General features: G+C 38.1%; 2 protein-coding genes across 2 annotated transcripts; both read right to left on the bottom strand.

Moving 5' to 3' along the window:
- Positions 1–106: 106 nt before the first annotated feature.
- LOC130719721 (uncharacterized) lies at positions 107–967 on the bottom strand. Its single transcript, XM_057570334.1, has one exon. The coding sequence runs from the start codon at positions 965–967 to the stop codon at positions 107–109; it is 861 nt and encodes a 286-aa protein (XP_057426317.1).
- A 1,463-nt stretch (positions 968–2,430) lies between these two features.
- On the bottom strand, positions 2,431–9,085 carry LOC130729404 (probable mitochondrial-processing peptidase subunit beta, mitochondrial). The gene is made up of 9 exons (XM_057581157.1): positions 8,276–9,085; positions 7,727–7,891; positions 7,402–7,539; positions 7,170–7,321; positions 6,980–7,088; positions 6,451–6,549; positions 5,643–5,708; positions 2,892–2,999; positions 2,431–2,771 (listed from the first exon to the last, which is right to left on the bottom strand). The coding sequence occupies exons 1-9, from the start codon at positions 8,930–8,932 to the stop codon at positions 2,685–2,687; spliced, it is 1,581 nt and encodes a 526-aa protein (XP_057437140.1). The 5' UTR covers positions 8,933–9,085; the 3' UTR covers positions 2,431–2,684.
- Positions 9,086–13,727: the final 4,642 nt, after the last annotated feature.

Here is a 13,727-nt window from a genome sequence, read left to right as displayed (position 1 = left end):
TAATTACATTAATCAATACATACGCTTTTCCAAACTAGGGAATTTTTTACCAAAATTGATCATTTTGAACTTTTTTATCAAAATTAAATCTCAATTATGAAAGCTATCATCTCGTGCGGACAACGCCGCCGCCGCCGCCGCGTCTTGCCTCCAACACAACGTCATCGAACCCAACTAACCTGCAACTAACACCGTTAACTGCAGTTACCCTTATAGGTGCTGCCCGAACCGGGTTCCCATGAACCGGGTTCACTGTTCTCCGGCACGGGGCAAACCACTTATTCTGCATGAACCGGTTTTTCCTCCACGGCGGAACCGAAAGCCCTCTACTCCTGAAACACCTCCTCGCCGCGTCGCACACAGTCAAAACGACGCGTTTCACATCCGGCGCTCCGCCAACAAACACGACGGGGACGGCGCTCAGCACCTCCAAGAATTCCCCTGACGGCCGCGCAATCTCGAACTGCGCGCGAAAATCAAGGTCCACGAAGTACCGCGATCCCGATCGCGCCACGTCGATGAACTCGTAGCTCCCGGCGGTTACACCACTGCCAGACTCCCACGCGGTTCTACACACCGCCGCGTCGTGACCGTTTTCTTTCAGAAACGCCGCCACGCTTCGACGGAAAGCCGAAACGTTTCGCATTTCCCTCAGAAACTCAAACCTCTCCGTTGCCTCTGAAACGTGCGCGTGGAGCGTGTTCCTGTATGGATCCGCATTGTTCGCGAGTGCAAGAGTAATTGCAGTCCTCCACCTTTGTGTGTTGTTCTCCGACGAGTTGGCAGATTCGTCGACCGAGTCGCTACCCAGCGAGTCATCGGTGGGTTGTTCGAGGAAGCTATGCACGAGATCGGAGAGGGATAGGGAGGAGTCGTCGTCGCTGGCGGAGGTGAGTTTCCGGTGGTCGGTTCCGACGAGTCGAGCGAATGAGTGAGTGGGTTGGTTTGTTCTGGGAAAAGCTGCCATGGATTTGAAGAGAGATTAAGAAAATGAAAATGGTGTGTGTTTTGAGAATTGGAGGAATGAGTTGAGAATTGAAGAATCATGGTGGTTTTGAAGAGGAGGGAGGGAGGAATTACGGGGAGAATATTCGTGGAAAGCAGTTCCTACTCCGTACGTAGCGTGTTCATCTTATCCGGTTCTGTTATATTTTGTAGATGCTTTTGGCATATCCGGGAATGGGGGAGAATGGATCCATGGAAAACCAAAGATGGATGGCGATTAATTTCAACTTCATTTCATATTTCCACAATTACCAGCAAATAGAACTTGAATTATATGGCATAATAAATAAACTATTTATGGGATAAAATAGGTCAAAAAAATGATGATGGGGTGAGGCAAAGCCATCTCGCTAAATGACCCGTTAGGGTTACTTAACTTCATTTCAATAGATTAATAAATTTATTTCTAAATAAATTAATAAAAATTTTATTCTATTTATTTTAAATTATAAAGAAAAATTCAAAATTAAATTGTAAAACTTAAAAGTAGGGTGAGACTAATAGCTTAAACAATTTAACAAGAGATTGTGATTTACTTTAAGCTTATCTTCAAATTAAATTTTTGCTAAGTTTTTTTCTAAAATATATTCTAATTAAGTTTTTTTTTTTTTTACATCGGAAAGATAAATTACACCCGGCAGATCTCTGGACCTCCTTCATCTAAATCATTCTTAACACTTGAGTTATCAATCGGGGATCTGTTCTAATTAAGTTAAGTCAATATATTTTTAAAGTATATTTAATTTACAAATAGGTCAAATTTTATATCACTCAACGTATCTTCATCCAAACATAGCCTCAGAGATAAAAATAAATTACACTTGAGTATATTTTAACATAAATAAATAAACGAGCATTCTAGCATAAAAATTATTTTCCCTCACAATGTCATAATTAATTTAAACAATTAAATATTTATTGGGTTGGACTTTAACTATTCAAATATTTATCTTGCTCTTGTAACAAAAAAAATCCTTCAAATATTTATTTTATCAACATCCAAATATCATCCAAAATATTTATTTATTCAAAAATCTACTTGTATGTCTGATGCTCAGGAATGAATAAATCCAAGTTATATCTATGATTGGAGAACTTGCGTCTTTCACCAGATTTCTGAGACATTTGAACTTCACTTGTAATCTAAATATATTGTTCCAATACTTAATTTTATTAGCATCTATAGACCTAATCTTGTCAACCCCATGTACCAGTTTCAATAAGGCATAAAAACACAAGAAGCAAATCTGAACGGGAGAAAAACCGGTGAGCACAACCAACTTTTGATCTATAACCCTCAGAACTCAGTTTTCCAGTTATTCTGGCTTCTTAACAGTCAGATAATGAAGTAAATCAATCAGAGTACTCAAGCTTGATCATTTCAATGCTGTACTCAAGGGATTAGAAAACTGTTCCAAAATCAGGTGAAACTAAACCAGGGCCACTTTTAGGCAAGTATCATTTTCAACAAGAATTAAAGTAGTATGGAAGGATGCCAATTACATCACTCACAACAGCATGCATTTTATTGCATAAATATTACAGAAAGAGGCCCTATAACAAATAAATGAAAAATGACAGCCAAAGCTGCTGTCAAGAGGCATATATGGTGTAAAATTGAACAAAACATTACGCCAGGCCTCCCATAATGTTTAAATGAAGCAAAAAACTAAGATGAACTAGTAGCGGTTCCAGTAGGTTCTGCGTCTGAACCAGTTGTAATCAGGCAAACGTTGAATGGGTCCCATGGCAGCAATAGCAATGTCCTGCAAGAGAAACATATCATATGACCATAAATTCAGAAGCATGACACTACCAGAAAATTCTAAGGATAAAACTGGAGTCTCTGCTACTGAATAGGATATATTTCAATTATCATTCATTACCTTGTCATAAATAAACCTGTTTGCAACACGTTTTATAGTACTGGCATCAACAGCATCAATTCTAGCAAACAACTCAGCAAATGGAATTCTTCGACCATATGTGAGTAGCTGAAAAAATATGAAAATATAAAGTAATGAAACATCAAATGGCAGCAGTGTATCTGTTTTGCAAAAAAAGGCTTGCCACAGGCAGATAAAAAGTTGTCTGATGATAATTTGTTTCAATCTATAAACTAGTTCAAGTGTTGATAACAATGCAGCATGACAAGATATTGGCCATGGAAATGTTTAGTGCTTGAGAAATTCAATGACATTCACTAGTCCCAGTCCCAGATAATGCAAAACCTCAATTTCGTACATCCACAAGGAACCATAAATATCAGGCATGTTATTCCCTCTCGAAGACTAATGTGTCTAGTACCTAAGGACTAATATGGCCATCATTTGTGATTCTTCAGAACAATTTTTTTCATTTATAAGAAGTACCATATGTGCTGCCAAACTACTTAAGAATGAATTTAGGGGTACGGTCGTACAGATCAATGAGAAAGCTACTCTCTTCACATGAGCCCAAAGTTTATCCCGTAATAGCTTATTATTTTATTCTAAATTTATTCACATATTGAAAACATTATATAGTACAAAGTTACTGTTGAGACTTGAGACAGATAATAAAACAGAGAGCATTGAGTGAATTTATCCATCTAATTTAACTACAAACCAGAGAATACTATATATATACTAGAGGCGTCATAAATACAAGGATCAATAATAACCTTAATCATCATAATAACATAAACTAAGCCTATAATTATCCTATTCATATTATCTCTAACACTCTCCTCAAGCTGCAGCATATAAATTAAATATATAATTGATTTGAGGACCTCCAACAAATTAAGCCAAGTTATATGTCAGTTGATCATTTGAGTCAATATGCAAGACTGTCTGATCATCACAAACGAGTGTCCAAATCTCAGTTCTTCAACTAATTGTTTTGAGTCATATAAGTTCACCCGTGTCTGAAGTCATGGCCCGATATTTTGCTTCTACCGTTGATCTTGAAACAACATTCAATATCTTGCTTCTCCAGGAGACATAGTCTAAGTGAACACAGTAAAACTTGGAACCCGTACATTAGCGTGAACTAAAGTAAAATGAGACGTCGCATGATGCGTACCCTGCCACTACGAAATGAACTACAAACATATTTTCAAATTTGATACGACTCATGAGACTGTTGACAACTTAGAAAGGCTTGGCACCAAATGTTGTAACTTCGTAGGGCTACGACCCAACTCAGCATGGACGAGAAGAGGAGTCTACCACTGAACTAGCAAGAGTTGAGGTATTAAAATGGTAAGGGCCATGGGACTAACATTGGCCACTAATCATCCGCCCTAAAGTCTGATCCTACAAGAAAATAGAATCTTTAGTAAAGGAGACCGCACAGTCAAGAGAACGAGTCAGATGACTAACGAACAATACATTAAATGAAGACCGAGGAACATCAAAACGGTATGTCTCTGCTAAAGCTCCTTAGCAAGGGTAGAAGCAGAGGGCAAGAATTCATTAAGGTCACGCAGGAAACCATGGACTAGGGCCAGATAGAAGACCATGGAGCCATTAAGATGTCAAGGGGCAACAAGCCAACAACATTCATGAGTTTCCACAAACCCCATATAAGCCTTAAGTATCACTGGAATAAAGAGGACCCAAACTTCCCCAATAAACCCTAAAAAGAGAAGATATGATGACGCTACAAAGTTGGGCATTGATATTCTTCCATAAAGAACAATCAATTTAAGCCACGAATCAGCTTTCATGGTAACGTGGTATCCTCATAACGTATGATGTTAAAAGCTCATGTATGATAGTTGGTCCCATCCAATTTATCAGGGGAGAGGGGGGGGGGGGGCACAAGCATTATTGGTGAAAACGGGAATAACAACTTTTAGGAGGCTGGAACTTGCCATGGGTCAACAAAGCACAGCTTAGGGACGAGCATAGAAGCATGTGTTAGGTGACGTGAAGATCTATCTAAGAAGGTTAATGATGCACCACCACACGCAATAAGAATGGTAGCACGCAGTCAACCTATTTGGCAGAATGACAATCATGAGAACATGTGGGGCTATTAGCATCCACTAGGAAACGACCAATCCAGAAGAGGTAGAGGCGTTGGTGGGTTGCTAGCTATGGAAGAAGTAAGACAACACTAATGGTGGTCAAACAAAAGGAGCTTAATTGGAATGATGAAATGTTAGTCAAGAGGGAAGGGAACTAAAATGAGGACACAGTTTCTAAATAAAAATTGCACTGATGGACTGTGGTAATAACAAATTAGGTTTGTCTCTCATGAGATCCTATAGACCATCACATTGTAATAGAGATGAAATAGTGAAAATTGAGTTAATCTGTGTGTTGGAATTACACACCAGAGAATACTATATATAAAAGGAGTGATGAATACAAGGATCAATAGTTAATTACCACGATAAATAGTAATATAAAACATAAAATCAGCCTACAATTATCCTATTTACATTATTTCTAGGAGTAACAGTTAATAGGACCATACAAGTTCCAATTTCTAAATGTTTGTGTGTTTATTATTATTAATTCTTTCATTATAATATATCCAGATTCAGTCTAGAGTCATTGTAAAGTCGTACATACTAAAGTTATAACGAACATTCTTTCATCTCCCTATGTTCATCTTGAAGTTGTGACGTGTAAGTTTTGTTATACCTGACGGCCAATATCTTCAGCCACTGGACTTGTTCCATCTATGTGAAGCAGCAGAGAAGATTTTAACTGCAAATAACATATTTATAAGTGACTTCAGTAAAGGAAAGAGAAATAAAATGAATGTAAATATTATAAAAAGTTATGTAAGGAAGCCGTATATCGAAAAACAGCATATATCTTTAAGGAGCATGAATGCACTTTGAACAATCCAACGACCTTTTGAGCATACTGAAGGCTATATGTGTGCACATATATTCTAACTAACAAACCTTGAATTCACAGTAGTTAACATTACAACTTTTAGGAGGCTAAAGCTAACCATCACAAATTTAGAATGCAATTGAATTACCAGCTAATGTATATTTAATGCACTGATACATACATGTCTGCAATAAATTTTCATAGAACAGATGTTCAATAAAGACTGCAAAATTTAGCATCATAAGCGAAGTGCCCAATGACAGAACAAATGTCATCACTGATTCCATTTATCTGAAATTTTCATCATCAAAATTGGCAGCACTAAGTCATAACTCCAATGGATTTTATTTTCACTCACCATAGGTAAAATTTGAAATTTAACACTTTAAACAGAAAATACCTCAAGAACTGGACCATGGAAGTAATAAATATATGTTGAGTACAAGTTCTTAAATATACAGTTGAACATATGTTTATTGTGTAAACTGTAGATGCAATATGCTACACTACTCACGTGCCAAAACAAAGTAACTCCTATTATGACTTGGACAATGAACACATTTATTAGCCAGACAGTGAATCAGTATACGTCAAAGTAGCAGCACACCTGATTACGAGCACGGGTGACATCATCTTCTGAAACACGATAAGCCAACTTGGTTGTCTCATACATAATTGCGTAGGACAAATCATCCAAGCAATCCGGCTGAAAGACCAACAAATTAAGGGGGTAAAAGATTTATCCAAGAAATAATTGAAATATGAACATAGAAATAAAAACGGAAATTAGTAAGACCAGAGAATACATAAGACATAACATCTTCAAGACAACATAAGCATACTACTCTTTCAAGTGATTAATTAATCCACCATATATTGCAGAGACACATGTTAATAAACATTACATTTTCAAACCTAATGACTATAAAAGGAAAATGAAAAGTCTTAAGAAGAAAAGGAGAAAAGAAACAAAGTAAAAAGGTGTTATATTTATTAACAACTTTAAAAGAGGGGATAAGTGATCATCTGGCGGTACCAGATACATGATTGGTGTCTTGTCATGTGATCCTTAAAATGAAAAAATATGTGCGCTACTTTGTTTCAAAAAAACATAAGAAAACCACATGAAGACTAACCTTAGCAACAGCATAAATACCAAAGAGACCCGTGTCCTTGTAATTGGTGTTGAAAGCCATCATGCTTTCTGCAACTTCATTAATGCCAACTCGCTGGGCCAACTCAGAACTGTTCACAGTTAAAGTCACTCAATTAAATCAGTATCAGGATATTTTTCTTTTGGGTTGGGATGACAGTAGAGTTACATACCCCATGTGTTTTCCACCACCTGCTGTCTTATTCCAAGAACCAAGCATAGCTTGCATGACCATCAGACCAATTGAATCTGGATCCTTCCAAGATGCCCCTTCAAAAGCCACAGCAAATTGTGCAAGTGGAATCTCATCATCAAGCATTCGAACCTGTTTATCAGAACAAGTCAAATTTTAACTAAAGTTACTATCAAGACAGATTCGGATGAGCTTGACATGGATATTCTTACCTCAGAACCGGTAAAAATTGCTTGTTCTTTTTCAACCAATTGAGATGCTGTAGTGGGATTTGTTGACAACTTGGTAAACAATTTTTTCACTTCCTCAACAATTTCTTCATGCTTGATAGCTCCAGATGCAGCTATCACCTTGGAAAGCAGACCCACACATAAAACAGCCATCAGACAAACTTTAATATTTAGATGTTAAAAAAACAAAAAACTATACATGGAGTAAAAGTTATAAAATAACCATGTCTCCGGAGTTATGAACACTATGCACACATCACTAACAAAAAGGCATGTACAAACACAACTTCATCAATTACCCACATACCATCCTAGGAGCAGTGTAGTGTGTCTGAATGTAGTTCTGGAGATGAGCTTTGGTGATTGTCTTAATGTTCTGAGCAGGGCCAAGAATGGTTCTACCAAGAGGGGTGTACTGGAAAGCAGTTGCATGCAAGTGGTCAAAGATCACCTCCTCAGTTTGACCCTCAACCTACAAATAGCAAATTCAGCAAACAAATGAGAACACAACATATGCCAATTTAAAAAGAAAATAGGTAGCTACTAAAGAAAAGAATCACAGCAACATCAACCAAAATATTTTCCCACTAGGTGGGTTCGCTTTGTACATCAAACTCCGCCATAATGTCATATCATAAATCACAAACCACCAAAATACAAATCATTTACAATAGTTTGGCCTACAGTAGTATCTGATCTCCTCAATCTCTAACTACATTAGACTATGGTTCATCTAATCTATGGTTCATCTAAATAACCATGGTTTGGAAATTCAAAACAACAATTGCTTGATAAAAGTAAAAGTTCTGAACAAACCAAAACGGATGGATCCGGGAAAAGGGAATCAAATCAATACCTCTTCCATCTCCCTGAGAATGACATCGCGCTCGCGGATGATGCGGTTTTCTTCGAATTTGGAATTCTGGAGGATATCGGCGAGGATATCAAGCGCGGTGGGGACGTCGCTTTGGGAGACCTTAGCGTAGTACGTGGTCTGCTCCCTCGATGTGTACGCATTGAGATGCCCACCCATGTTCTCGATCTCCTCTTCGAGCTGGCGCGCGTTGCGCCTCTCCGTTCCCTTGAAGATCATATGCTCCAGAAAATGCGCCGTTCCGTTCGTCTCCTCCGTCTCGAACCTTGACCCGGCGTCGATCCACACCCCAACGGTGGCCGTGCGCGCGGCCAGATTCGACTCCGTCGCCACGCGGAGCCCGTTCGGCAGCGTCGTCACGCGGGTCTCCGGGGCCGCGAGGATCCTGGTGTGATCCGAGAGTTTCGGTTTGGGCGTTCCGTATTTGAGGAACCGAGGGTCAGGATTCTCCAGCTGGTGGAGCTTCGATTTAACTGCCTCCGCGAGGCGATCGTAGATCATCGCGTTCGGCGGCGGAGGGGAAGGGGGAGCGGCGGAAGGAGAGTGGGCCACGGCGGCGGAAGAGGTCGCTAGGGATCGCGCGGCGGAGAGGACCGAGGCCCGCCGGCGGGCCGCGATGAGAAGGCGGTTGGTGGGCATGGCTCCGGCGCAGAGTCTAGGGTTTCAATGTGAAGAATGAAGAGAGGGGGGAGAGAGAGTGAGAATCAATGTGATGCGTGTATTGTAGATTTCTATAGTTCTCGAGAGACTTTTTCTTTTATTTTTATTTTTATAAGAATTTTTCTCTTTCTCTTTTTCTTAAAGTTAGGAGGAAAATTTCCCTTTTAATTGATAACAGAGTGGATTAATTGGTTTATAAAGGTAACTGAACTTTAAATATATGATCTCTATTTGTATAAAAAAAAAATTGGATATAATTTCAAAAGGTATTTGAATTTTAAATATCAGATTGGTTAAATTTGAATCAAAACTCTTCAGACAAATTATAAAAATTTTAACTTAGCATAAACGTATATAAATCTTGCGGTTTGATTTTTTTTATTACTTCGGGCAATCTGTACACTTGCAGATTTTCTTCCAGTAGCGCCAAGGAAATTAATTAGAGTTAGTGTCCTTGTGAAGGTGCTAGCGGGACACTTGTATGAGATTGTGTATGCGGAAAGGAATGCGTCCAATGTAAATAATCCACTTCGAGTTTTTGATATTACAATTGTTTGTTGTTGTGTTGATTTGTTTGATTGACTTAGAATTGTTGTGTTGGCACTTCTAAGTGCATGATTGAACTATGTGACTGTTGATTTTATTGTTTCCTATGTGTTTGTTGAAATATTGCGAGTAACACTTTAAATGCGTGTTTGAGTTATATGATTGTGTTGTATTGTTGTTGCCCTATGTGAAGGCGGAGGGATTGAAATGAGTGTCGGTCAGATGAAAGATCTGACAATGCATTTGAGTTAGTGGTTTTTTTTTTTCGAAATGGGAGGTGTTTTTTCAAAAAGAATAAAAAAAAGGGTTGGGGGACCTTATTCAAATTTACCAAAGTTTCCAAAAGAGAAGAGAAGAAACATGTTCATTACTTATTTATAAACCAAATTTAATACAAGTAATCAAAGTGGACTTGTCTTTCATAAATTAAAATGAGGTTTTCTTGTAATACAAGACTTTCAAAGAATGAGAAAGTTGTTTTTGAAGATGACTTGTAATGAATTGTTTTGAGAAAAGAGATTTCTCAAAAGATGATGATGTTCCATTGTTTTGAGAAAAGAGATTGACGTTGTTCCATTGTTACAAGAAAAGAGATTTCCGAAAAAGGACTTTGTGCCATTGTTTTGAGGCTTAATTCTCAAATTAGTCCCTGTTTTTGTCTCGCCATCTGATCTAAGTCCCTCATCGAAAAAATTTGTGCAAAAGGTCATCATCAATGCAAAACGTTTGGAGCAAGTCCTCACCGGAGGACGGAGCTCCGACGAGCTTGCTGAGTGGCAGTGAATGCTGATGTGGCTTTATCCACGTCATTTTTAATTAATTTTAAATAACATATTTAATTATTAAATTAAATTAATTAAAATTATTAATTACAAAATCCTTAATTTCTAATTTCATAAATATTAATCCTAACTAAACACACACACAAAAAAAAATTATGAGTTCATCAATGTTCTTCCCTTCATGATCTCCAACCTAAGAAAAAATCTTCCTCAACTAAACTTGAACCCAGAAAAACAAATCATCTTCCTCACATTCTTCATGTTCTTGAACCAACAACTAGCCTCAGAAACATGAAAATCAAGATCAACCCCTCCCCCAAACTCCAAAAATTTACCCACAAATTAACCTTATTCCAAAACAACATCCAACCCACAAAATAAAACCCCAAAATCCAGAAAATCAGAAACATATGAACTACCCAGAAAAATTTAAATGTCTTCAACGAAACAGATCAAAGCAACCATTCTGTCTGAATTCTGAACAAACCATGAAAATGACTGTAATATAGAGACATGTTTGAAAAAAAAACAAAACATATAGAGCCTAAATAAGAAATCTAAGTTGAGAATCCTAATAGCTCCATTAGCGACAGCAATTTACTCTTCTTCGGGTGGAAGTGTGGCTGTGTCTCTTGGGCTTCTTGATGTCGTTCTTGTGTGCCTTGGAGATAACAATCATGGGCGCTGATTCCTCTTCGAATTCTTGCCTCTCTTCTTCCTCGACGCGCTACCAATCCCTTCTTCAATCTCGACCAGGTTCACCTCTCAATTACACAAAAATTCCCCTTTTTCGTTCTCCTTCTCATTCTTTCATTAAAAAGCTGCTGAATTGAGTGTTCCAAATTTCAATTGAGCTACAAGAAGTGATCTTTCATCAGATTATTCATCGCTCATTTTCGATCTCCTATCCAGCACCAACCCCACCCCCAATTTCAACCCAGAATTTCTAGAGCACAACACCCAAAACACCAAAATCAAATAACCATAATCCCCAATTTACAAACAACCAAAACCTCAGGAACAAATTGATGCCACCGTTTCCACCGTCCAGGAACAGATCGAAGCCCTCCCTCAAGCTTTCTCGTCGCCGTCCACAGAGTCTATCACCACGACCATCGTGCTTCCATCAGTTAAGAAGAAGAAGAAAGAAGGGAACAAAACAAGAAGAACCCAGAGCCAACGACGAGCAAGGAAAAACCCAGATCGACCTCTTGAAGCCATATCGACAACCAACAAGCCATAACCACCACTCAAGCCCAAACTGAAGCAAGACCCAGTCGCATCTGAACCCAGATCACGCCAGATCGAGCCAGATCAAGACCAAGCGAACACGAATCGAACCATGGCTTTCTTTCGAGCTTTTAAGGTTGCCATGGGGGTGGTTCCTACCTCCATGGTTTGGCCGGCGGTGGTGAAGGCTTTGGTTTGGTGTACAGAGAGAGAGAGGTTGATGGGTTCAGGAAGAAGGAAAAGAAAGGGTAGGTTCTGGAAAGATGAAAGAAGAAGATGGATTTAATTTTTCTAATTAATTTAGGGTTAGATTTGTTAATTAATTTTATTTTTTTAATTAAATTTAAATTTCTGATGTGTTTTTTTTATTTTTTTAAAAATCCATGTAAGCCTCATTAACACAGTCAGCAGGCCATATCATCACTCGCCGGAGCTCCGCCCTCCGGTGAGGACTTGCTCCAAACGTTTTGCATTGATGAGGACCTTTTGCACAAATTTTTCCGATGAGGGACTTAGATCAGACGGCAAGACAAAGACATGGACTAATTTGAGGATTAAACCTTGTTTTGAGAAAAGAAACTTTCATATAGGACTTTTAGTCAATATTGGTTTGAGGAAAGAGATATGTTTTTGTGAAAGAGATAGATGGTATTTAGTGGAGCTTGGTCACTCAAAAGAGGAGTGCAACTGTCTGTGACCATAGAGGGTGATTTCGCTGCGACTGTCTCGATAACGAATTTGGATACCATGGAGGTTGATTTCGTTTTGTATGACTAACCATGTGATCATGTCATGCATTCATACTTTCCCATGGAGGCAAGGAGGTCGTACCTGCATTCTCAGGACGACAATGAGGTTGTATCTGCTTTTGTTCAGTGCGACAATGAGGTCGTGTATGTATTCAATTCTTGATGGCAATGAGGTTATCAATTAATTGTTAAGTGTGTTCATCAATGAGGGTGATTGTCCCATCTCCATTATGCGTTGGCATTTACGTTCAGATTATAGAGAATTGCGTGAACATGGCATATAAATTAACCATAGGGATGACTGTGTGTGATTTGATTGATGTATATATAATACACACACATGAGGGCCAAAGTAAAATTTTAACACACATTGGTTATTGGGCGAGCTAAAGATCCCATTTCAATCCATAAATTAAAATATTTTTATTAGAAACACACACGTATATATATTAAACTAATTTAGGTAGATGAATAGTGGAAAATTATTATTGGTTATATTAATAATCTTTGAAATTTTCTTTTCGATTTTTTTTTCAAGTTTTGGATTCTGGATATATTTTCTACCTTTAAATAATATTTTTATAATTAGTCTCACAAGTCTTTCTATTGAAAAAATGATTTATTTTTTTACTTTTAGTTATTAATTTTTTGAGAGAAATGTATCACATTTATATACTATTGTAATATTCTAAAATTAATTTTTATATTTTTAACTCTCATTTTTCTATGGAATAATGAAACATCATAAGGTTCATTTTGAGCTTGTTAGTAGATGTACTAAGTCAATCGAGTCTTTAAGGAGTTGTTGGAAAATAGGTATGTTGTGCTAGGTTGTGTAACTCTGCGTCGTTTGCTTGATTGTGAAACAAAGATGGAATCATCGTCAAGGAACTTTCATTTATTCAACAACTATGTGAATGAAACATATCTTTGTGCCAGGTTCACGGACGGACTGATGTATGAGATAGAGTAGTCTGTGAGACCTTTGGGGTTTTGTCAATTTTAAATCTGTCATTATAGATTATTCTGATACGCTAATCAAAGTAACTTCTCCAAATAATTTAATTTCTGCTTTTTGAATAATGATTTAAAAGAAAGATGAAACATACATTTTTTAAATGTTGATCTCATATTTTGTAAAAAATAATATTATTTAGTTCAAGCCACCACCACTTCTCCTTCCTAAGATCCAACTCCGCCACCACTAGAGGAGCTCCACCGTTCGATATCACTGTTCCAGCCCTAGATTCAGGTTGCAGCCACGCACCTCCACGTCGTTGCAATCACCACACAACTTACTACACCAGATTTGGATCATCGTGTCGTTGTTGTCACTGTTATACCGCAAGATCCCTCGCCGCCGAACCTGAACCACTGTTGCTTCAGGGGACCGCGAGTTGTTGGGTCCAAGCATCATTACCTCACATGCGGTGACGACCTGCTCTGGTAGACACAATGCTAGGGAGT

Source organism: Lotus japonicus, chromosome 1, assembly GCF_012489685.1.
Source record: "Lotus japonicus ecotype B-129 chromosome 1, LjGifu_v1.2".
Classification (NCBI taxonomy): Eukaryota; Viridiplantae; Streptophyta; class Magnoliopsida; order Fabales; family Fabaceae; genus Lotus; species Lotus japonicus.
This window is presented reverse-complemented; position numbering and strand designations above follow the sequence as displayed.